Source organism: Medicago truncatula, chromosome 5 (assembly GCF_003473485.1).
Source record: "Medicago truncatula cultivar Jemalong A17 chromosome 5, MtrunA17r5.0-ANR, whole genome shotgun sequence".
NCBI classification, from domain to species: domain Eukaryota; kingdom Viridiplantae; phylum Streptophyta; class Magnoliopsida; order Fabales; family Fabaceae; genus Medicago; species Medicago truncatula.
Genome location: NC_053046.1, coordinates 2,881,806 through 2,907,200, shown reverse-complemented (window position 1 = coordinate 2,907,200; position 25,395 = coordinate 2,881,806). Strand labels below are relative to the sequence as shown.

General features: G+C 31.8%; 4 protein-coding genes across 5 annotated transcripts; 2 read left to right on the top strand and 2 right to left on the bottom strand.

Moving 5' to 3' along the window:
• Positions 1 to 3,892: 3,892 nt before the first annotated feature.
• On the top strand, positions 3,893 to 4,828 carry LOC25494521 (thaumatin-like protein 1). The gene has a single exon (XM_013597958.3). The coding sequence runs from the start codon at positions 3,921 to 3,923 to the stop codon at positions 4,644 to 4,646; it is 726 nt and encodes a 241-aa protein (XP_013453412.1). The 5' UTR covers positions 3,893 to 3,920; the 3' UTR covers positions 4,647 to 4,828.
• Positions 4,829 to 9,932: 5,104 nt separating this feature from the next.
• Positions 9,933 to 14,627, top strand: LOC11443092 (transcription initiation factor IIE subunit beta). The gene is made up of 5 exons (XM_024784012.2): positions 9,933 to 10,020; positions 10,366 to 10,587; positions 11,691 to 11,822; positions 11,952 to 12,068; positions 13,738 to 14,627. Exons 2-5 carry the CDS (start codon positions 10,366 to 10,368, stop codon positions 14,077 to 14,079), a joined length of 813 nt encoding a protein of 270 aa, XP_024639780.1. The 5' UTR covers positions 9,933 to 10,020; the 3' UTR covers positions 14,080 to 14,627.
• A 1,378-nt stretch (positions 14,628 to 16,005) lies between these two features.
• LOC11442403 (F-box protein At3g07870) lies at positions 16,006 to 18,209 on the bottom strand. Its single transcript, XM_024784659.2, has 2 exons — positions 16,888 to 18,209; positions 16,006 to 16,100 (listed from the first exon to the last, which is right to left on the bottom strand). Exons 1-2 carry the CDS (start codon positions 18,207 to 18,209, stop codon positions 16,037 to 16,039), a joined length of 1,386 nt encoding a protein of 461 aa, XP_024640427.1. The 3' UTR covers positions 16,006 to 16,036.
• Positions 18,210 to 19,872: 1,663 nt separating this feature from the next.
• Positions 19,873 to 22,121, bottom strand: LOC11443068 (remorin 1.4). 2 transcript variants are annotated; one of them, XM_003611073.4, is made up of 5 exons: positions 21,660 to 22,121; positions 21,187 to 21,267; positions 21,018 to 21,105; positions 20,549 to 20,630; positions 19,873 to 20,240 (listed from the first exon to the last, which is right to left on the bottom strand). In XM_003611073.4, exons 1-5 carry the CDS (start codon positions 21,835 to 21,837, stop codon positions 20,040 to 20,042), a joined length of 630 nt encoding a protein of 209 aa, XP_003611121.1. In that variant the 5' UTR covers positions 21,838 to 22,121; the 3' UTR covers positions 19,873 to 20,039. The 2 variants fall into 2 exon arrangements, with proteins under 2 accessions (XP_003611121.1, XP_039690023.1); XM_039834089.1 differs by having other exon boundaries at positions 21,705 to 22,119.
• Between the last annotated feature and the right edge of the window lie 3,274 nt (positions 22,122 to 25,395).

The window sequence follows — 25,395 nt, the reverse complement described above, 5'->3', positions numbered from 1 at the left end:
CATAGTATTACAAATTAAACATGGATATGTCATATGTGCAGCCTGTATCCCACATCATTTGGGACAATTGATATGTAGCTCCAGTTATGAATTATAGTTACGGTTTATTCAGCTATGATTGTTTTGATCTATATATGATTAGCTATAATTCTTGCAAGAGTTTTCATTTTGATGTACAAGATATTTTTACATTGTTATATTAGTTTTTTTCTTTTTTTGATTTAACCCTCTAAGTTTTAGGAGATTGAATCCTAGTAATTCGAAGTTTAATTGGGAGATAGAAAAAATATTCGTCTTTAATCAAAGTTTATTATCTACTACAATTATATGAGTTAGTTTATTGTCATACTTAGAAAAAATGATTCTGTCTTGACCCTCTTTATCGCTCTTTAATTCCCTTGCCTCATCCACCAGGTACCAAACAGCGTTATATCCCCTATTCGTCATGTTTAATTGTTACCTGATTCATTGTCATCTACTAAAAAAATAAAAATCATTTTCACAAATCGTTCATTTTGTCCACAAATACGACTTTGATTTAGGGTGTGTTTGGTAACACAAATAATCTAGCTTATAGTTTGTTGGACTAACTTATAAGCTTGTTGGATGAAAATGTGATGTGTTTGATAATAAACTTTTCTCACGAGCTTATAGCTTTTTTTGAGAAACTATTTCAAATAGCTTTTTAGCTTATAGCTGATAGCTTTTTACATTTTCTTCCATTTTTAACCTTTAATATTATTTTTTATAAAAATAAATTTCCCACTTAAAAGGATAAAACTGCCCACGTTCCTTTATATTTTTTTTTTTTTTAAGAAAACACTTAGTTACTACTTTATTATTCATTTTTCTTTAATTCTTTTTTTTCCCTTTATTTCTATTGAACTTGTATATTCATATTATCATTTTTTTTTCTTTTAACTTATTTACTGATTCAAATAGAAAGAAAAAAATCATTAAAAAAATATAAAAATGAAGTTAGACAAGATTCGTTAAAAAAATATATCAATTAAATTCATAAATCACAATTATCATTTTAAAGATAAAAAATACTTTGAAATAAATTAAATATTTAAGACAAATATAACAGTTGAAAATATTTATAAATGTAATTTATAAAAAAAATAAAGACACATGTACTTTTATGTCATTTTATATTTATCACTCATTTCAAAAGCAAATTTTACCAAACACTTTAATTTCAAACAACTAGTTTTTCAGCTATAAGTTAGTTTTTCAGCTATAAGATAGCTTATCAGCTATCAACTAGCTTATAACTTATTTTTACCAAACAGAGCCTTAGTTTCTAAAGTGGAAATTTTTGCATTATTTTTATTTTGCACCATTGTTTACATATATATTACTTTTAGCAATTTTTTAAACAGAGCCTTAGCAATTTTTGCATTATTTTTACATCGGAATATGAAAATACATGGGATTGGATAGGTGAAACCTTGCCATAGTTTCATTGCTTCCATGCATGGGAATGGGGGTCTCCAACGGTCTCTGCACACTTGCAAGGACAACATATTACTCGAAAAGTCCTAAAACGACATCGTGTTAACTCCAAACCATAATTTTTTCAATGAATAATAGAAGAAAATGGGAGGATGTTTGTGGAAGAATGTTAAGGGAGATTGTAGGTAATACATATGGAAAGAAAAAAAAAGGTTTTACGTATTAAGAGTATGGAAAAGAGGTGTCAACTGACGGAGGAACGTAAATATACCAACTTTGGTAATGTTTTACAAATTCAAGGATCGTTTTTTAGAATTTTCGTAACATAAATGATAATTTTGAGGTCATATATATTACAAAGTTTATGATCATTTTGGTGGCTTGGACTTCCAATAACAAACTTAACAAACACATTATCATGTTTGTTTGGTACTTGGTAGAATAGACACATTATTAAGCAACACAACTTTTAGTTACATGAATACTTCAAAAAGTTATTTAACAACAAAGCTACATAGACAAGGCTACTTTTTTTTTTTTTTTTTTTTTTTTTTAGGTAGGCTGCAATTTTTTTAAAGTTTATTTTAAATAAAATTGAATCAAGAGCTATGGGTTCTCTAAAAATTCCAATATGAAGATAGTAGAAGAGTTTATGATCTATCGATGTAATCTATCAATTTAAATAAACGAAATTATTTTGTTGTAAGAAAACTATATAATCATTTTTTTGAAGGAAAAACTATATATACTCATTAGATTTTGCGTAGAACAACACATTAGATTGTATATAAGTGAAAGGTGTACACTAGTAAAGATCTGAACAGAATATTGATCAAAATGAATACACACAAGATTTCATTCTCTTTTACCTTACTGAAAGTTCTCACTTTTCTCTTTCTCATTAGATAGTATTTATTATTAAATGTGAGAGAAGTTGGTAAAGAGATTTATATTGAGATACAAAGAAAATGTGAAGAATTTTTTTTTTTTCAAATAAAGACGAATGAAATGAATTATTTTTTCAATAATTATTCTAGCGACAAAAATTTCATTCAATAAATTAAAGAAGTGAAGAATTCGGGGAACAAACAAATAAAATATCGACCGTACAGTACTAGTTTATAATTTTTTTTTTTTTAGAAAGTGTATAAAACTTGTAACACTCAACTTGTATTAAATTAAAATGACATCATGTTTTATGATATTATCTTCATTATAGATCGAGCTGAGCTAGTTAGGCAGATAGCCGCCGGGGACCTTTTCATTATGAAAGCTAGGTCAACTTGTTTTTCTTTTTCTATATTCTCAATGCCAGCAAAGATTAGAGAAGAAAATTATGAAGAAATACGCAATTTGTTGGGTAATATGATGAGAAATAGTGATAGAAATTGAAAAGTAATAATGTCAGGAAACTACGAGCATAGCAAACTACTAACCCGCTTGTTTCTATAATAAAAATTATGTATTATTAGGATATAAGAGTATAAGCCCCTCACTTATTGTGCAAAAAACAAGTTGATTATCGATTGAGGTAGGTATATACTACATCCTTCAGTTATTGTGATAAGCAAAAAAAAAACTATTTTATAGATTATTTAATAAATCTAAAAAATAATTTTTGTTTGTTTATAATGATGATAGTAAGATGGTTGTATGGAAAATTCTATGGTGAAGTTATGAAAATGACTACACTTAATCTAATTTTATTTTACCTTGTTTCAAGTTTAACATTCCATAAAGTGTAACACTTAAGACTATCAGATAATATCATCAAATATGTTTGCATGTTAAAGATGTCAACGATAAAATAGTACCTGTAAGTCCAAGATGTTACAAGCATTACTAGATGAATTACTATTGATCATTAATCAGTAATCAACAATTTAAAAATGAATCAAACATTAAAATTAAAATTAACTTTTTCAAAAAAGTCAATTTTCTGACTGCACCGTAGAAGCCCCCTGTATTTTTTTCGTCATAAATTTAGTATTCATTTGAGAAGTATATTTATGCATTGAAATATTAACTAATATCCTCATAACACTTTTTAATCACCTAAAATGATAAGTTTTTACAAAATTTATGTATTTGGTGTATTGTGAACTATTTAACTTGTTTAAATAATATTTTTTTAATTATGAATCCTTAAAGAACACCTAAAGAAGACTTTTATGTAAGAATTTACAATGTTTCAACTTTCAAGTAAGTAGCTATGACATTAAAAAAATAAATAATAATAATAGCTATGTATTAAACTCTATATAACAACAAAATAGTCAAGTATCTACCTATCTAAGATATTGATTATTGACTAAAGTTCATGATTTTAAGCACTAGTGAGAAAGTGACGGGAAAAAATGAATATTATAATTGCCCAAATGTGATGGCCGCCGAGTCCCATCCTTACTCAAAATTGGCTATATAAACCTAAACTAGCATACATCCAATATCCATATAACAAAATGACTTTCTTATCAATCCTCACATTCACACTATGCTCCCTACTACTCACCCTCACTCCTTCACAAGCAGCCAACTTTGAGATCGTCAACAATTGCCCTTACACCGTTTGGGCAGCTGCTAGCCCAGGTGGTGGTCGCCGCCTCGACCGCGGTCAAACATGGAACCTCTGGGTTAATCCTGGTACCGCCATGGCTCGTATTTGGGGTCGTACCGGTTGCAACTTTGATGGCAGCGGTCGTGGCCGTTGCCAAACAGGAGACTGCACCGGTGGACTCCAATGTACCGGTTGGGGTGTCCCACCAAACACATTAGCCGAATATGCGTTAAACCAATTCGGAAATCAAGATTTCTACGACATCTCTCTTGTCGATGGTTTCAATATCCCAATGGATTTCTTCCCTCTTAACGGTGGATGTCATAAAATCAGTTGCACTGCCGATATCAACGGACAGTGCCCTAACGAATTGAGGACTCAAGGTGGCTGTAACAACCCTTGTACTGTTTTTAAGACCAATGAATATTGTTGCACTAATGGCCAAGGAAGCTGTGGGCCCACTAAATTCTCAAGGTTTTTTAAGGATAGGTGTCATGATTCATACAGTTACCCTCAAGATGATCCAACAAGTACTTTCACTTGTCCTGCTGGATCTAACTATAAAGTTGTTTTCTGTCCTCTTGGAGCTCCTCATATTGAGATGTCACTAAACCAGACCGGTGTGTATTGAAATGTGTATGTGATCAATGGTGTGTTCTTTCAATAAGTTGAAGTTTTTTTGCTAAAACTTCATTTAGGTAGCTACTTTGGCTTTGCTTGGGGTTTATAATTACTGTATTTTGCTGTGTGTATTGTGTGTACGATGAAGTATTAATGGATGGAGCCAATGAAGTTTTTTAATTATGTGATGAAGTTTTCAAATATCTTTCCCTAAAACAACTTTATCCACCTTACTAACTTTTGATATACAATTATCTTGATAGTGAAACAAACCAAAAAATTAAAGACCGTAAAATCCTCCCTGAAAGCAAGTCCATGGTCTAATTTTAATCGGTCACGATGATTAAAAAGTTAACAAGAAGTAACACATAGACATTAATTACGATGTTGCATATTTCAAATGGCATGTATCAAACTATTAGAGAAATGAAATTTTGTCAAAGGATTAAGGGCCACAACACACAACATATGATGTAACCCGACTGCTGCTATTATAGCATATTCGTTGAATATTATTACATAAGATCCAATGCATCTAACCTCTCTTTTCTCTCTCTCTCTCTCTACTAATCAATGTATCCAACCTTTTCTTTTAGAGGAGAATGCATCCAAACCTCTTTTTATTTTCAACAAACTAGCACAAAATGTGCAAAGTTGTTCCAAAATCATCATACAATTGATATGATACACATTGACTACCACTAAGAAGTTGTTACGTCATAAAAAATAAGTTACTTGACTAGAAGAAAAAAGTAGCAATCATGTGGCAACTCCTAAACAACCTCCCTGCTTCACAATATTCCACCGGCTGCCAACAAAATAATGATAGTGTCAAAACAAAATTACGATATTACCATAAATTTTTAAATTCAGTGTTATTTCAAACATACACCAAATCACTTAAAATAATATTATGGTGAAAATTGCTATCATGGCTTGGACGATACATTTTCTTGTAAAGAGCTAGGAGTGTAGGACTATACATACATTTGATTTAACTTGCATTCACATGGTAGGGACATCCATGAGATATGCAAATCTTTTTTTTTTTTTTTTTTTTTAAGGAAATGAGATATGCAAATCATGAATTTAGTGTGTTACACACACACATGTATGTTATATGTATGTATATGTGTGTGTATATGCGTGTGTGTGTTTTGTGAATGCGTGTGCATGTGTGTGGGTACGTACATGATGTGAATTGATTATTAAATGAGTAAATATTGGTAGATATATCTTTTTTGTACCACTCTTGTACCACCCCTATGTGGCAGGGACATTTTTGTAAATTTACCCATTTTTAATTTTGTTTTTCTGATTCATTCAGAGACCATCCCCTCTCTCAAACTTCCCCTTTCATCTCAAATCATCCGCCGCACTTCCATCTCCGACAATACTGCTCGTTTTCCAAGGGTATCTTTGTTTTCTCCTATCCATAATCAAGAAGGAAAAGATCATTGCTTAAACATCCATACCAAAGTAATAAAGGGTCGTCTTCCTTGATTGCTTTCTCAGCCACAACCTATGGCAAAGATTGAATTCCTCAGCAAAGAAAAATCCAAAGTATAGTTGTTTCTAAAAAGAAAATTCCTCAGAATTTGACGTGTGAGTGTATGTGTCTGGGAGAGGAGTCATTAAGGAAAGAGTATGAAATAACATGCCTTCACCCACATCTTTGTGCTACTTTCTTGTTCCTGAACAATTCTAGCATTTGGATTGAAACTATTATTACACATGTCAATTAGAGGGAGCATCATGGGAATGTCAAAGTTTACCCCATTCGATTGCTTGTTACCATGTAACTTGAATGCTCTAGATGAAACTGCTGACATAGCCCATCCAAGAGATGAAGCATCTACTTCTTGGCCATCGAAAGGAGAAATTTGCATAATTTTTTTATGTCCTTTTTTTTTATGAATGTTTTTTTTTTTGTGTGGAGAAGACGTGCCACGGCCGGTGAAGGAAGGAGGAACCACGGTCGGCGGAGGTGACGGCAGGATTTGAGTTTTATTAGTTCCGGCGTCGGCGCTGGTTGTTGTGGACTGTGGTGGTGGTAAAGAGAGAGGGAGAAGAAAGAGAAGGGGAAAGGCACTCAAGAGAGAGAATTCATTTTTTATTATTTTAAGTTAAATTGTGCCACAAGAGGTGTATAAGGTGGGATTGCCACATAAAGTGGTCTACCTATCATCACCCTTATTAAATACATGGCCTTCAGTATAAAATACTTTAGTAACTAGTCACTAATTGCTTTAATACAATTTCAAGTAAAATAAAATAATATGGATGACATCTGTTTAAGTTATTTGAAAAGATAGAAATAACTGTATTGTTCGATAAAAACCACAGTCATTGCAGTAGTTTGTTGACAATGTGAAACTTTTTTCTTTAAAGTCATTATTACAAGGAAAAAAAAAGAAAAATATCTAATTCATTTTTCGATTATCATCATTGATGGACTAATCTCACTCAATGCTTTACTTTTGTCTCTAGTTAGAGTGTAGTATCGATCTCTACCTAGCAATGATGTTGGCTTTACTGTGTATTTTGATTATTTATCTATTTTTGAGTCCTAATCTAACACAACTTATGCGGGTGTAGAGCTCCAATACATACATACATACCAAAACTACAGTAAGAAAATAAAATAATATGGAAGCAAAGTTAAAAATTACATTAATATTGAAAATTTCACACCATATCAAAACTACACTAGAATTATAACAAAAGTAGTTATTCATGCATCTATCCAACTCGATATTTATTAGTAGCAGTTCACATAATTAGTAGCGCCTCGTATTATCAAGCTCTAGTTTTTTTCTTCTTTACTTTATACTTCTTCTGTTTTAAAATATAAGTAAAAATTGGTCAATAAAATTTAATGTATTTAATACAAATTTTAAATCAAATACATTAATTTTATTGATCAATTTTTTTCCTTATATTTTAAAACTTTGAGTAAAGATACTCTTTATTTGCTTAAAATAAATGGAGAATGTCATTTGGTGAAAGATATATACAAAAAATTATATAATGGATCCTACCACTAAGTGGATCTCTCTACAATTAATTTTTTTCAAATTTCATTATACCTTTATGAAAATGGAAAAAATGGAGATGGTATTAAATAGAGAGGATCCTACTTTACCCGAAACGGGTTAAGATCCTCTCCATTTATTACTTTTTTCATTTGTTGCAATTAGGAGTGGAAATAGGCTAAGCCGGGCCGGGCTTTGTAAGGCCTAAGCCTGACCTACTTCAAAACTTATAGGCTTGAGCCTGGCCTATTATCCGTCATAGGCTCATTTTCGAGGCCTGATGTGGCCTATTTAAAGGCCTGATGAAGCCTGAAAGCCTATTTAAAAGCCTGTTACGAAGGCCTAAAGCACATGAATATATTTGATACTAAATAATGAAATCTTACGAAGGTCTAATCACACCAATATATCTACTACTAAATAACGAATCATATGAAGGCTTGAGTTTATGAGAAAAAAACTTCAACGATATCAATAATGGAAGATATATTAAACATAAAAAGTTTAATAGGCCGGCCTGACTGGCTTAATAGGCTTATTTTGTAAACCTTAGTCTAGCCTATTTAATTAAATAGGCTTTATAAAAAAATCTTGAGCCTGGCCTTGTTAATAAACGAGTTGGGCCGAGCTAGGCTTTAAATAGGCCTCTATCGGACGGCATGGCCTGTTCCCTCCCCTAGTTGCAATTTGAAGAGAGATAGACAAAAAAAATTGATGGTGGAATTCACTTAGTAATATGACCTATCACTTATTTTTTTATGTTTTTCTCTCTCTAAATTACAATAAATGGAAAAAATTATAAATGGAGAGGATGTTTACCCCCTTGACACATGGACAACAAGGTAAAAAGACCATTGTCTCAAAGTGGTTATTTACTTTTGGACACCATCATGATCTCACCAACATTATTCAACTATATGTGTTTATCTTAGTGGCTGTAGTTATCTATCTCGAATATGGTTGAAACTTTGAATTCAATGAATTAAGCATACATATGCATGCTTTCTTGTCGTGTACGAAAACTCTTCAATTTCTTTAACAAATTAAGCTAAGAGAAATCTAAAATTTGATATTTTCTTCAAACCTGAATCAGGGACTTCGATGCTGACCACCATGAGTTATATAGATGAAATTTTTCTTCCCGAATAACATGAAAAAATGTATGTACGCCTCTTGATAAAATATCACCGTAAAAATGTATGATTAAATTAAAAATTAGGATTTATTACTTAAATTATGAAACATGATAAACTGTAACAAACAATGCATTTAACTTAAACATATAACACTGTAGGATATGGTGTACATTATTGAGAAATTCAGTTCAATTTGATTAGCATCTATCATTAGAGAAGTTATGTTTGCGTAGACCAATAGAGGCATCCTTGCACTTTCTTTGCTCGTAATTAGAAACGATTCGAGGTAAAATACCTATCACTTATTCATGATCATCTCTATAGATCCAAGGAAGGAAAATAAAATTTTAAATTCTACTGCGTTTATCTCTATTTTGATTCACTATTTTCTTTTAAGTTGAGCTCTAAAGGCTCAACAGAGTCATGACATCTTCAAGGGTCAAGACTCGATGAATGCTAATTGAGGTAGTTATATATTATCAATCAAAGCAATTTTCACGCTGACATTGAAAATTAAATATATAATTTTGCGAGTGAATCAACTTCCTAACTAATTATGCGAACTTTATCGACAAGATAATACTTTCAAATACAAGGGGAAAAAAGAGGCATTGATAATTTGAAACTCGTCTAAAAAGTGAATATAATCTAATTTACACCGATTTTATCCATGGTTCAGCTTGAATTCTAGTTCTAGAATAAAAATACTCTCTCCGTCTTAAATTGTATGACGTTTTGGCATTTCAGACATATTAAGAAATGCAATTATTATGTGGAAAAAATATATTATGAATTGTTTTATAAAATTGTCCTTAATAAATAATATGGAAAATATAAATGAAAGAATTGAAAGAAGAGATAGTAATAAATAGTTAATGTTATAATAGGAAAAATAATATTAATGTTGCATTGATATTGTAAAACGACATATAATTTGGGATAAATTCTCTCCCCTAGAGCGACATACAATTTGGGAAGGAGGAAATATATTTCGTTAAAGAAAAAGAGTAAATTAAATTTTCTTTCACAGAAAGTCAGAAAGTAAATAAATATATATTATTTTTTTTTTGAAAGAGAAAGTAAATAAATATTAAATACCTGTAAAATGAAAGGAAAAAAAAGAAAATAGAATAACAAGGAAAAAAACTGCAAAGACTTTCTTTTTCTGCATTCCTTCATCCATATCGAAAAATCTGTGACGAACTCAATCACGGTTATCTTTCTTTTCATCTCTCAAATTTAATTCGCTCTACATACATATTCTTCTTCCGATTATTATTATTACTTTCTCGATTTCAACACGCTCTTCAAATTTCAATTCTCTTCTACTTTCCCCTTTTCACCATTTCCGATCACAAAAATCAAATTTCAATAACCCTCTCTTTGATTGAATTGTTTTCAAAACTTATTATAACAATTCAATTTTTATCATTCTAATTAAGTTTCAGTACATTAGTATATGTTGTTGTTTCCCCATTGATTTTGCATATAAAAGTGAAAACCTAGAAGAATTGATCATTTTGATGAACCTTAGAAATTGATTTGATTTGAAATTCAGATGGCGTTGCAAGGAAAGCTAGATAGATTCAAAAAGCAGCAAGAGAAATGTCAATCAACACTATCGAGTATAGCAGCAAACAAGGCTGTATCTGCATCTGTGCCAAATGCTCTTGCTCCGGTCAAATTTTCGACCGATACGGAGAGACTTCAACATATTAATAGTATTCGTAAAGCTCCTGTTGGTGCTCAAATGAAGCGTGTTATTGATCTTCTTTTTGAGGTATCAAAAAATAATATGATCATATGCAATACCCACTTGTTGATATTATTTTTATGATTTCACTATTTTTATGCTCTTGGTATATGTTTTGAGATGGAACTTTAATTGGGTAAAACAATCACAGTCAAAAGTGGAAGCTTTATAAGTTGCGGCCGCTTTTTTATCTTAGTGTTGCAGAAAATTGTGGTTTAATAGTATACTTATGCAGCTGAAATTTTAATTACTTTGTGCTTGCCAAGATATCAAAAACCTAGATATTAAGGTTTTGATACAGTATTTTAAATCCCGGGTGAAGAGAATTAAGATATATATCGGCCCTGTTTGAATAAGAAACTTAACTAAGCTTTTATCATATAAGTGCTTATACGTAAACTATTTCTATAACATAATGAAATGCAGTATATAATCTATAAGTTGTTTTTATAAGCTATTCAGAAGAGTTTATGGAAATAAGCTGAAAACACCTTATGAACATATCATTAGCTGTTTCCATAAGCTCCTCCCAAACAGTTTCACTAGTACTTAGCTCAGTAGATAAGTTCAAATAAGTCAATCTAAAGAGGATCATTGATAATATGTGATGTCAACACTTGCAATTCCTCCTATGACAAGAGGTAACTATACTGAAATTGTTTCTTCAACCGAATAATAAATTAATAATGTTTAATTGGACTAATTTGATGGATTACTTTGGTGATATTATTTCCTCACAGGGATCAGCCATTAACCCAGTTATAATAATAAGTATTAATGGAGCATTTACCTCCTTCATGCAATTTATAGTCCCGTGTCATCTTATAAATATTATCAGAAAGTACTTGTACTTTAGGTTCAAAAGTCCTTAGGTTATAATTTATATGCGTTTTATTTCTATATCACGTTGCTGTTTAGGAAAACATCTACAGTGCTTTTTATATATGATATGATGTATAAATATGGTTTAATGTTAGTACCTGTAAGCTATTCTGTGCCTAATAGTCATTCTGAGTGGTGGCTAATAAACCTTTTCAGCCAACCCCTGACCTCTCTCGAGGTTGATGGGTATGTGCATGTTGCCTTGCCAGGATACATACTTATTGCTTGTGTTTGTATTTGCTTAATAGACTCGGCAGGCTTTAACATTGGAGCAAATAAATGAAACATGCCATGTGGACATGAAAGCTAACAAAGATGTTTTTGACAATATGAGGAAAAATCCAAAAGTAAGATACGATGGAGAAAGATTCTCTTATAAGGTAACTTTTATTCTTGCGTATATGTTAACCTTCGTGTTTCAATTTTGTTCACTTTGACAGTAACATCCCCTTCTTTTATGCTACCTATTATTTTGGCTCATGACATTTGGCATTGCTTTTGGTCTATAGTCAAAACATGCTCTTCGGGACAAAAAAGAGCTGCTTTTCCTGATACGCAAATTTCCCGAGGGCATTGCTGTTATTGACTTAAAGGATTCGTACCCAACTGTAATGGAGGACTTACAGGTAAATTAGTTTTAGCAGTTAGTTTTTTTTTATATTCATTTTTCTGGAACATTGGTGAACTTTAATCATAGAAATATGTCTAACTCCCATATTGCCTTGAGCTTGTTGAGCAACTATTCTTATATCACCACCTTGATTCCTTTCTTGTGCACAATGAATTTTTGGGAGACATATTTGTTCCTAAATACTAAGCAGTCACTATACCTATGAAAGAAGCCCAAATGTTATTATAGTCAATACAATTGATGGATATAAGAATAAGATGTTGCAAGGGACAAATTATAATAGACAAATATTGTTAGAAACTGTTCATCTGAAAAAAACAATCCAACTCATAATTCACAACAATATAAATATAAGTTCAGTGTCCTGAGTATTCCCGTTCCTCCCTTTGTATCCGAAAGACTAACCCTATAACTTCAATATAGACCATGATATCAAAGTGGTTTCATCCACAATGACCTCCGCCATCGTCATCTCGTTGATTATTTTTTCTTCGTTAAAAAAGCATTGGATCAGTTAGTTATTTGTTTCAATGTTCTTCCAGGGTTCCAGCATCCCCTGGCTATTACAATCAAATAAATTTTGATATCAACTAATCCAAAAGTAGTGTAGCCCTAACTATCCCAAATGACTGCCTATCCCATCTCAGAAATAGTTTGGCCCCGTGTCTATCCTAGAGAATTAGTCTCACCCTAACAATCCCAGATGTAGTTTGGTTTCGACAGTTGTAGATTATTTTGGTCACCGTTTGGATTAGGCTTATTTTGAGCTTATGCTAAACAGCTTATGCAAATAAATAAGCTTTTATCTATTATTCATAAGTTTGTCAATGTGGTTTATGAAACAACAGTTTAGAAGATACAATTTTTGTTAGTGAAAACTTTTAAATTAACATAAAAGCTTATTTATTTACATAAGCTATTTTTTCATAAGCTAAAAAATAAGCCAATCCAAACGGACCCCCAAATCCCAGAGGCATTCTGGCCTCATCTTTTTATTACCTCAATCTTGTCCCAGCTTATTCCAAATATAGTCTGTCCCTGATTTATCCTAGATACAATCTAGCCCTACTTTTTGTCCCAAATAAGCTCTAAATTTTGTCTGAGTTTACAATTCGTCATGTTTTGTGGAGTCTACTTTTATATGGATGGTATTCTTTTTTCCTCCCCATGCATATAAAAGAATAACCCTTTAACTTAAACAAATATGAATAAAATATTAATTTGAAAACTAATTATTCCTACCCAAACTCTCAGCTCCTCTGAGACAAGGCAATAGGCCAACTGTATATGCACCCTCTGTTTGTAGTTACAATTTTCAACACTCACTTTTATTGTTAAAATTTACACGAATCCCACCGATTCTTGTGGGTCCCATATGCATTTAGTGGGACCAACATAAATATTAACCAATAAAAGAGTGTGTTTCGGAAAGTGTGAGTCAGACTGTGTTGCTAGCCTTATTCATATCTTAATACAAGCGTGAACTGTTTTAGCATTTTTTTTTTTTTTTTTGAAAAGTGAAAGAATTCTATTAATCTGCAACATCTATACTCAGATGACTCGCTGTGGTGAGTGATGTTTTTTAGAGGTGGTTAAGAGTCAAAATTTAGGTATGTAATTGGTTTCTCATGAAAATAAGATCTCATAAAGCTTTCAGTTTATAGGCTTTGAAAGGTGGCAGGGAGATTTGGCTGCTGTCCAACTTTGATTCACAGGAAGACATTGCCTACCCTAATGATCCTAAAGTGCCCATTAAGGTGGATGATGACCTAAAACAGCTTTTTCGTGGGATTGAATTGCCTCGTGATATGATTGATATAGAGAGGGATCTCCAAAAAAATGGAATGAAGCCTGCTACTAACACTGCAAAGAGGAGGAGTGCAGCACAAATGGAAGGCATTTCATCCAAGCCTAAACCTAAGAAAAAGAAGAACGAAATCACCAAGAGGACCAAGCTGACTAACGCCCATCTTCCAGAGCTTTTTCAGAACTTGAACAACTCCTGATTTAAGTAACTCAGCGTGTGTTGGGCGAATTCTCGTAGTTTATTTAGTGGTGTAAAAATGATAATGTGTTTACAGAGATTTCCCATTGTCCAGAAGGATGTATCTTTATTATTGTATTAGCTTACTGCCTCAGGTTTTGTGCATATTTGTTTTGTTGAAGAAACAACTTTTCGTAGTGGGGGACACATTGCAAATTCAGGGTATTCCTTCCAGGATTAAACAAGATTCTTAAGCAAAAGGGCAAAGGTGGCCAAAACCCCTCTTCTAGTGGTTTTTCTAAACTCAAGGTCGTATCATTTAAATCAAGGGCTGAAAATGGCGGACCAGGTTAGCCAACTAAGTCATTTAGCAGAGTGAAAACATTGTCCCTCTCATTCTTAGGTCCTACTTCTGGAAATGAATAATGAATTATATTGTTTGTTGCCTATTGGTGAGAATAAAGACTTCCATGTAATTTTATTATGGTCCTGAATTTCAGAATGATGTAATTTTATTGAACACATGTATGAAATGATTATATACGCACATAATTTTGAATTTTATACGCACATAATTTTGCATTGTGCCTATGTCTTAAAATTACCAAAAGAAAGTAATTCAGTTAATTAGTAACCAGGGTTAAATATGTTATCTCTCCTCTGTTGGACTTGGGACGGATTAAACATATTTTAAGTCCTTCAAATTAAGAAAGAGGAAATGTTTACAAATGCAGTTTTTAGTCCCTCATAATGAGAAATAGACTATTCGTAGACCCCAACAAAGTGACATCCTATCAACTTGCAGATCATTATGTTATCTGATTTTGCAGCTTGATGGTCTTAGGCTCTTCAGAGTATATACAGAGTTGAACATCGCGTAACCAATCCATCAAGAATTCAGTCCTTATTTGGTTTAAAATTTAATAGAAAAAGCTTGAAAAAAAATTCTTTGGTGCAACTCCACGGCTACGAAACTTAGCAGATGTTTCCTGCTCAAAAAATTCTCCAGCATATTGATTGACTTCAGCTATTTCCAAAGTTTCCTGTCAATTTAAACAAAATTGAGCAACACTTGAGTGTAACAACTGATATTTGAAAAGAAAAGGCAAATTAATCTTGTGGTTTCTTAACTTAATTTCAGATAACAATTTAATTTTTTTTTTTATATGTTTGCATATATATAAAATGACATTTGTACCAAAAAAAAAAAATGACATGAAAAAAGAAAACTCAGTTTGTACCGAAAATTGAGAGCAATTTTGCGAAAAGAAAAATAGGCACATTGATGCATTAAATTTGTGCTAATCCCTCGTCAACAATTTATTTTTTGTCTTAACCTTTGTTAATTTAGAGTTCGACCGAAAAGTAAGAAAGACCTTACTTACAAATTGTTCCAATCAAGAGATTCAAGCATGGGTAATTCAAAAAATATTTGTTCTTAGAATAGAGGAAAATCTAATTGCTTCCTTTCAAAATGCACAAAAATAGGAATTCAGATTACGTGTTTTAGAATATAATTATTCATTTCTCAATAAAAAATAAATAGAGCCACACAAGAATTAACTTAATTGTATCCAATATCCAATTTTTTTAGACTAAAATTCAATATCCAAACTTTGTGATTATCCAGAGACAGAGCCAACAAATAACTTCAAACTATGCATCAAAATAATTGATCAATGTTTTCTTGTTAAACACAGTTGTAATGATTAAAAGAATGCCAAGATAGTATAGTGACTTTTATCTCTTACAACAACACTGATTCATTTGCAATAAGATTTTTTGTCTGAGAAACTAGCACAATAAGCTGCTTATCAATTGTGATCTAGCATAACCTAACCCTGCCTGTTGTATAGAAATTCATATATTCTTCATCAAAGGCTTCCAATGTGAAAACAAACATACTCTTATTAGGAAGCAGGCTCTTCACCAAATTCTTCACCATCAAGTGCAGGTGAAGAACGTGTACTTTCCAAGTCTCAAACAATATGTTGATATATGGAAAGAACTTCATTTTCTCCACATGTAATATCGTTTTCCCACCTACAAAAAATTAAAACAAAATTAAGGAACAATGGTTAAGTAAAATTTGCTATAACTGCAATTTGTAGGGGATAGAATAGTCTTGAGAAACTATCTACAACTAAACAAACCATGAAGATCCAAAACCAAGAACTATCCATTTCCTGCTCGTCCATCAACCCAAAAAGTATAAAGGAATTTGCTAAAGAGTTCTACATCGGATAAAAGATGGCCTCAACAAGTGTTTATATGTGAAAACAATTATAACATCTTAAGCCGGTTTTGTAGAGTTGTGTTAGACCAAGTTACATTTCTAAGAGAAATTTATAAGATGTAATTATTAATAAATAGGAGTAATGTCAACAACACTCATTTTAACACTCTTTCTAACATACACTCTCTTATTGGTGAAATACGTATAGGACCTACCACTTTGAAAACAAGTCTCGCATATAGTGGTGGGACCCATGTGCATTTAACAAAATAAGAGAATTGGTGTTAGAAATAATGTGTTGAAACGAGCGATTATTGACAACATTTTCCAACAAATAATTGAGTCAACATGTATTTTTACAATTGTCAAAGCTAATATGTAATTAAAGGCAACGAAAACGGACTAAAATTATAACAAATTAAAACAACACAAAAATAGAGCATGGTTGTTCACAAAAGTGGAAATCAAAACATAGACAACAACGTAAGAAATTCACATATGTCCCGTTGAATCTTTGTCTTATGAGTCAAATTGTAATTTCTAAAAGAAAATCATATTCATTTACTCAATCAAAATAAAATATTACATTCGTACCATGAGTGGGTGTTCAACGCTTCAACATTGTCTCCTTTCACGACATCGTTCAATGATATTAGACTTTGAATATATTCAATTACTTCAACTTCTGTTGTCCCTTGAATTCGAAAAACTTTGAACCCATGTTTCTCAGGTTCGTGGTGTTTAGACAGCCAATAAAAACTACAACGCCACGGATAAGGATAGCCCACACAAGTGCCCGGAATGTACAAGAGCGAAGTATCAATGTTGTAAACAATAGTCCATGATTCTCCAATGCCATATTCATTCATAACCCACATTGTAACATTCTCGAGAGACGATCTATGACAAATGTAAAGAAATCCCTTCAATTCTCCCAATCTAATAGGCATGCTATGGGGAAATCCATTATCATGATTTCCAAACACATGTGGAGGAGAAGGAAACGACTGCAACCTCTCACTTTCAAAATTGAAACACAATATTGACTTTTGTTGCCAAGCTTCAAATATAATCCAATGAAGTGCGCCATTCACACATGTTGGATTCAAAAGCTTCAAAAAAGAAATTTGAGGATCCACTTCAACATTTCTCCATGATGGTGTTCCGAGCGTGTGTATCTCGAGCACTACACGCTCAAACACCAAACGATTGTCTCGTCTAACATATTTGTTCCATATTATGATCACCTTATATTCATTAGTTTTGGGTTGGAAACTAAAACCAGCTTGTACCCGAGCACTGTTAAACCAGTCAGAAGTCGTAGTAAGTTCAGGAAGTATTGTGAATTCCCTCGTTACTGGGTTGCAAATCACTAAAGGGCTTCCGATAGATGTTTCAGATAAACAAAGCAAGCCATTGCAAGAATTCACAATGCCAAACTTGTCCCTACTTGAGGTGCAAGTAATATAACGTTCCTTGGATTTATTTTTTATCACCTTATATAATTTGGCGTCATTTTTGTCCCTAGATGATATGTCATTACAAAGAGGAAGCTCGAATATAGGGTCAAGCTTCACATGATTGTTGCTTCCAATCTCAAACTTTTCAGCTTCGCACTCAAGAAGGTATAGGTTTCTTGACACTCCTATATTGTCTAAATTTCGAATCACGAAACTAACTGGTGCTCGCTCAAATTGCAATTTAGCAAAATGTGGTTCTGAAATAAGTGTATTCCAAGTTTTGCACACACATCTACACATGAGAAGAGACTTAATGGGAAGTTGAAGAAGAATGTGGGTAGTTAAGTGAGATGGAAGATTATCAAAGTAAGGGCAAAGTTGTTGACATTTTGATTTATTGCTGCATCTTTGGATAGTAGCCCTTGGTGGGGTAATTGAACCCTTTTTTCTTTTCATGGCCGATCACACTAAATTGCAAAAAGGAAAATAAATGAATGGAGTTTACATTAAAAATAAAAATTAACTAACAAGTAAAAAAAACATGACAATTAATTAACGAGAAAGAAATCAATCAAAACAAAAGTACCTAGCTAAGGTCGGAATGGAGAATTGCAAAAGCTGGGAACGTGCGTGCGTGAGTGAGATCGTAGAAGAACAACAATTAAAAGGGCAACCCCAAATCCTTTATTAATTTATCTATTTTATAAACAAAAGGGTCATGGGCCAAAACACCACGATCACTTTTTATTTATTTATTTTTTTACAAAATTACACCGACATAAACTTGGCTTAACCAAAATTTAACTCCAAACAATGCATTGCTATAACACATTCAAATACACTTAAAAACATTCAAAGACAACACAATCAACATTGATCACATTAAATTCATTCAACATTGAAACGACATAAAATTTTTGTGTATTTCATTCATCACGTCAATATTCGTACACATTCAAAATAGTAATTGTTGTGAACTTGCGATATACATTAATGATGACAAAAATACAAGAAAAAATACAATACAAATGAAGTCGTTAGAATACCCTTCTCCTATACGAGACTAGATACTAAGCGACCAACTCTGCTTCTTCAGAAATATGCTCCAAAGTACTATATAGATCATCGTAAGTGGTGCCATTTGCTGTGCCATACAAAGTCATGGTCCTAACCCTTTATACTAGCTGAAATGTATCCAAAGTTTCACTCTCATGCTCCTCGTCTATCATAACCTTGACATTTTCTTGCCTAGGTGGTTCTCCCTCAACTTGAGCTATTAATTTGCGATGAGATACTACATAGAACCAAACAATGTAATCAGGTATGGACTGCCAATGAACCTCCATAAATGTAATAATATTTATTGATTGTCTTAATTTATGTAAAATGTTAAAAGGTAACGGTAAAAAAAGAACGGAGGTCTCTACAAAAAAAAAAAAAAAAGAACAGAGGAGGTAGTAGTAACACTGCTGCCGAAGAACCCAAGGACCACTAATAAATTTCTCTAAAATAAGTGCGGTTAGTCACCGTATTTTTGATTTTTATCCTTCTTGTATTGAACATTGCCATTGGTTGATTAATGATAATAGTTAACTTTGTTTCGGTAAAAAAAAAAATGTGGTTAAATTACACTTTATATATACAAAATGCATTCAATGTTGTTTTTCATATTCTAAGACAAATTGATAATATTAATAGGGTATATTTGAAAAATGAATAGTAAATGTATCTAGAAATTTAGCCGGTCTTATATTTAAGGACAGATGAATTATGTGCTAAATTTTAGCCGCCCTTAATATATATTTTTTAATTCGTCCCTGTATACTCCCTTCAATCCAATCTCACGAGAGTAGCAATTAGGTGTAGAATAAGGGTGGTGAAATAAACTATTTCTCTATCATCCATTCAATCCATCAAATGCATCTATTACTTACAACAAAAGTTAATTAATTAATAGGATCTATTAATTGAGAATTGTGATGCTGAAAAAGTTTAGCAATCTACTTGTAATTAATTTGCATTGTTCATTGTTATATTAATTTGATCCAATTTATGGCCAATGTCTTGCTAGTCTATGTTTGTTTGAGTTGCAGGTGGTATTGTTCCCTTAATGATACAATTAAAGGGAAAGTAGTAAATGTTATTGATTATCAAATGTGGAATTCTTTGTTAACTCAAACAATACATATAAGAACAAAACCACACTTTTAAAAGTATACATAATTGAACATCATGTAAAACCAATCCATCAAGAATTCAATTCTTCTTATTTGGCTTAAAAAAAACTTAAGCACTAAAGCATCCAAACAATTTCTTTGGTGCAACTCCACGACTACGAAACTTTGCAGCTGTTTCCTCTAGTTCAAGACATTCTTCCCTTTTTTGAGCCTCAACTATTGCTCTTTTCTCTTCAGCATATTGATGGATTTCAGCTAGTTCATTTTTCATTTTTGAAACATACTCAACTTTCTTTCTTTCCAAATTTTCCTATTAATTAAAACAATTTTGTAAGTTACAAATGAGGGAAACAACTGATATTTGAAAATAAAAGCAAGTCACATTGATGAATTAAATGAGTATTACGGGACCCAAGAGCGCTTAGATGAAATGACTCGCATCTCTTCTAATCTAACCAAGGTTTAGGGTTTGATCCCGAGCCGAGCTTGAGCATTTAACAACGGTAAAACTTTTGGGAGGAATTTGTCACACATTTGAGTTCCACAAGACTCGAGAGATTTGTCTATACAATTGTGCGCGAAGATACCTAATTTACAACAAAAAGAAATAATAATCACCTCAAATTTCTTGAGTTGTGCCTCTATAGATGATTTCTTGCTTTCCTCCCATAATCCAACAGAAGATTGCTTCTTGTATGCCCTGTGTGACCATTTCATCAAGCTCTTGAATAATTTATATTTGGGTTAATAGGTCTTTACCTCCTGTAATATAGGTCATTTCCGATTTCCCTCCTATAAAATATTTTTTTGATTTACCCCTTTATAAAATTTTATTGTTTTGATTTACCCCCCTAATAGGCCAAACAAAAACCAATTTTGTTTTTTTTTTTTTAAGAAATTTTCGTTTTTATTTGGCCTATTAGGGGGTTAAATCAAAACAATAAAATTTTACAGGGGGTAAATAAAAAAAATATATTTTACAGGGGAAAAACCGAAAATGATCTATATTACAGGAGGTTAAAGACCTATTAACCCTTTATATTTTATTTGAGTAAGATAGTCATAAATCTATAAGATGGGTCCTTGCCTATTTTCTGCCTTTGTCTTTTCACTTTCTTCCCATGCTTTAATTAAAGCCAATCTTTTCTCTGCTACAATTTTTGCAAGCCCAGCATCTAATGGAACAAAAAGAAAATAGTTACAATATATCTATATAAGCATACAATATCTTTATACTACTTTTTATAGAAAATAACCTCTGTCAGTTGAGTCCTTAGCATCCTTTTTATCATCATGGTCCCCTGTTTCCTTATTATCAGCATGATCATCTGCAACCTCTGTATGAAAAATACGATGAGTTGAATGAATCAAAGTAGCATACAAAATCTCATGCAGTGACCTAAACAATTTTGACAAAATAGAATTATCTGTTCTATGTCACGAGCTCCTTTGTTACATTTTTTTTTTTATTAATACAAACCATCTTTTTAAAAAAAATTCATTTGTTTGTTACAATTTAAAAAATAAAAAATCGAGAGTCCGAAAAAAAAAAAAAAAAAAAATCTAGAAACTGCTTCAAATACAAAGGTATTTTTTTATTAGTCTTTTATAATTAAATTTTTTAAGAAGTAATTTTATTACAATAAACAAACATAAAATAACTTGTGCGTTCTAATCTCTAAAAAGACAAAAAAAAAAAAAAAAACAAAGAGAAAAGTGAGAGAAATACTCTGATCATCAAGTGTTGAGATGGCCTGCTGATTAGGCTCCTGACTGATACTGATCGTGCTTAGAGTTTCTGAATCCTTTTCCACAACAGGGGAAAGCTCTTCAGGAACAGGGTCCAGAAGAGACTGTAGCTGTGGTGATTCAGTTTTGTTGATGCTGGAACCTTCTGATTCTCCCATGACTTGTTCTGTGGATATATACACAGTGCAACCTGAAAACTTAGTTATGACAAGGGTAGGTGAATGAATATTATGATGATTTAGAATTGAATATATATAGCAACTAAGAAAAGAGGAAACATGGTACTATAATGAATGGTTCCTTGTTGGAATTTGGAAATAACAAAGTAGTGGTGGTAATTAAGTAACTTGACAGGGTGGATTTTGTTTGGCAAACGTAGGAGAGTAGAGAAGTTTCACGTTTGGGCCACGACAAATATGTGCAGATGGATATTCACGGTCTTGTGTTATTTTTCTGTAGTTAGTTACTACCTATGTTTTATGACATCTGTCAAAACAACTATGTCTAATGATATTGATATTGTTATTTATTTCTATTTCTATAAGTTTCCCTCTTGTTTTCATTAGCTGTTAATTCCTTTCAAGTAACCTTGAAGTCCCGAGTTTTGAATTTTAATTTTCAAACATTTATTGGTCTTCCATATGGCATCTCTGCTTGTAGAGAGGTTGTTTTATGCACAATTTTACTTGCAATCTTGGTCGATCTAATTCAATAATGATCGAGCTTCAGGGACAATATTGCACTGTTAATAGATACTTACATATTTATATAGAATGACTACACTTATATGGTATTATTGTCCCGCGTTCTCATAACTTTTATATGATTGTTTTTCTCTAAAAATAAAAAGCTTTGTCTATATTAGATCACACTTGTTGCAATTGTGATAACTGGCTTGGGAATGAAATTGAGGGTGTTTTGATCTCAGCTTGGGAATTGATTCTTAATCTTGGAATTGATTTTAGGTGAAGCAGCATTTTCTAACTTTTACTGTTCCTTCAATCGATTCTCAAACAATCATTGACAATTTCTCAATTTTGCCCTCTTTAATAAAACCATAAGTAAAAAATAACTGTGGCTTGTCATCTTGAGGTGTTGTCCCTCGTCGTTTTTCCTTATTTAAGGAGTCATGTGGATCGCCCATTTCATTTAATAAATTAAAGCAAAATAACTATAAATATATAAAAATAAAAAAAATCAAAAGCAGAAAATTATAAAAAACATACGTAAAAAAAAATAAAAAAATAAACATGAGTATGTAATAAAAATACACATGTATTCCCTTGTTTTATTTGAATACTTCGTTTTTAATAATTGTGCAAATTTAGTACTTTTAATGTCAATTTTATCAAAAATAAGTAAAGGAGAAATATGTAAATATAAATATATATATATATATATATATATATATACACACACACATAATAAAACCCATTTTGGTAATTTACACACCTAAAAGCAATTTTGATTCAAGCTATCCAAACACCATCTTTAATGTAAATCACTTTTGTTCTTAAAACATCCAAACTTAAATCACTTTACATTCAACTCACTTTTAACTAAAATCAATTCTACAAAATTAATTCTACTAAAATCAATTTTTGTCACTGTGGAACCAAACACACGCTTAATATTTTATGATGATAATATATGATAGGCACGTGGGTTCAGATAGCAAAAGGAAGACCAAGAAGCCTTTGTGGCTTAAGGGTTTTATAACTAAGTAGTATGGGCCGTAACAGTAGGCCCCTACAAGTAACTCTTTTATGTGTGTCACTACTATATATTGTAGGCTATTGGCCACAACCCTAAATAATGAATTGAGAATTATTTTCTATAATTTGTCTTCCTTTCTGCAATTTATTTCAGTGACAATTTTACAGCAAATTCCTAGTGATTCTCTTAGCTTATCCTTAGTAGTCATAGTGAAACCTATCAATATAGCATGACGATATTTTAGCGTTAGTCAACTTTATGTAAATTTTATTTCTTTTACCAAAAACTTTATGTAAATATGAGAGTTTTTTTTTTTATCTTTTTTGAAAGAATGTAAATTTAGAGATGGATTGTAAATTATCCAAATATACAAATATGATGATTTTTACGGCACACATAATTGAAAAGTGTCCGCTACGCACCTTGCTTACATTTTCTCGTGCGTCATAACGTATTCCTGGTTTGGAACACTTTGGAAGTCCAAGTAAAATAAAAATACTATGTGCCGTGAGCATAGCTTAGATGATAGAATAATGCATTATTATATGCAGGGCCGGAGTTCGAACTTCGGACATCCCACTTATTCACCGTAAATTCTAACCAATAGACTACCTGAAAAAAAAAAAATAATACTATTTTGGTCATAAAAATTAATACCATTTTCTTGTCCAAAGAAAAAAATCAATACCATTTTTTTCTTCCGTTGCGGAACAAACTTACCATTTCGATATGCTTACTTGTATTTAAAATGATTTTAATCAGACCTTCTAATCAAGAACGATTTGGTGGTTTAATCCCCTTTTATACATGTAATGGTTCTCTTTGCTTTCTTATGGTGTTTTATACCTTTATTTGATGTAACAATATTTTTCTCTTTATTTTCTCCAGCACTCTTTGTAGAGAGAAAATAAAATCGTTTGGTTCTATATAATTTTATTTTAGCTTCTTAAAAAAAAAAAGTAAATTATGGTTGAGATAATAATATAAAATAATAGAAAACAGAGGAAAGGAATTAACTTATTTGTATAAATTCTAATTCAATTGATAAAAATATCGAAACTGTTAAATTAAATACGATGATGAGCAGTGGCGGATCTTGGTGGGGACCGGCAGGTGCCACTGCATCCCCTAACTTTACTATAATTATCATATTATGCATGATAATTCAAACGGAGTATTGTTTTTGCAGTGGATTGGTGAGTTTCGAAACCCCCCAGCTGCGTGTGGGTTCGATCCTCGTTAGCTGTTTTTTTTTATATTTTCAATTGTATTATTAATACTTTACTCAAAAAAAGAGGTCCTAATGGGAATCGAACCACCGTTCCCTATAGTTGTTTCAGGAAAATAAACCACTAGGCTAATTCATTATTTCACTAATATTTTAAAACTGATATATATATATATTCTAAAAATATTTGGCACCCCCAGAAAAAAAGTTCAAGATCCGCCACTGATGATGAGATTCAAACATTAACTTCTCAACTTATGTAACGATTATTGTCATTTTCTTAAACTACCGAACAAGAAGTAACTCATAAGATTCACCAGGCACGTAAGTCACAACATTGAAATGGGAAAATTGTATATAATGGAACAATAAAGAAACAGCAGTCAACAATCCATTGGTTATATGAATAGATATATACCAAGCACATTGAATTGAATTGAATTGAATCACAATGCATCGTTTCTTAATTTTGATGATACCGCGTTTGTAATGCCCTCACTTACCCAAATAAGTAAGCAACCATGATGCTTCACTTTCATTTTGGCGTTATTATTATTGTGTTTCAATGGCTAAAATTCTTTACTCAAGCTAATATTAGGGTTTTCTCACAATCGTATCACACTTCAATCGTGACTAAATTGAACCTCTTTATAGAGTTTCAAAATGTTTAATCCAGTTTTAGTTAATCCAATTGCTTTTCTGTCATATTATTTGACACTTGAGTCTCACACATACTAAACTTTTGAAATTTTTAGATCCATCCATTGATTGG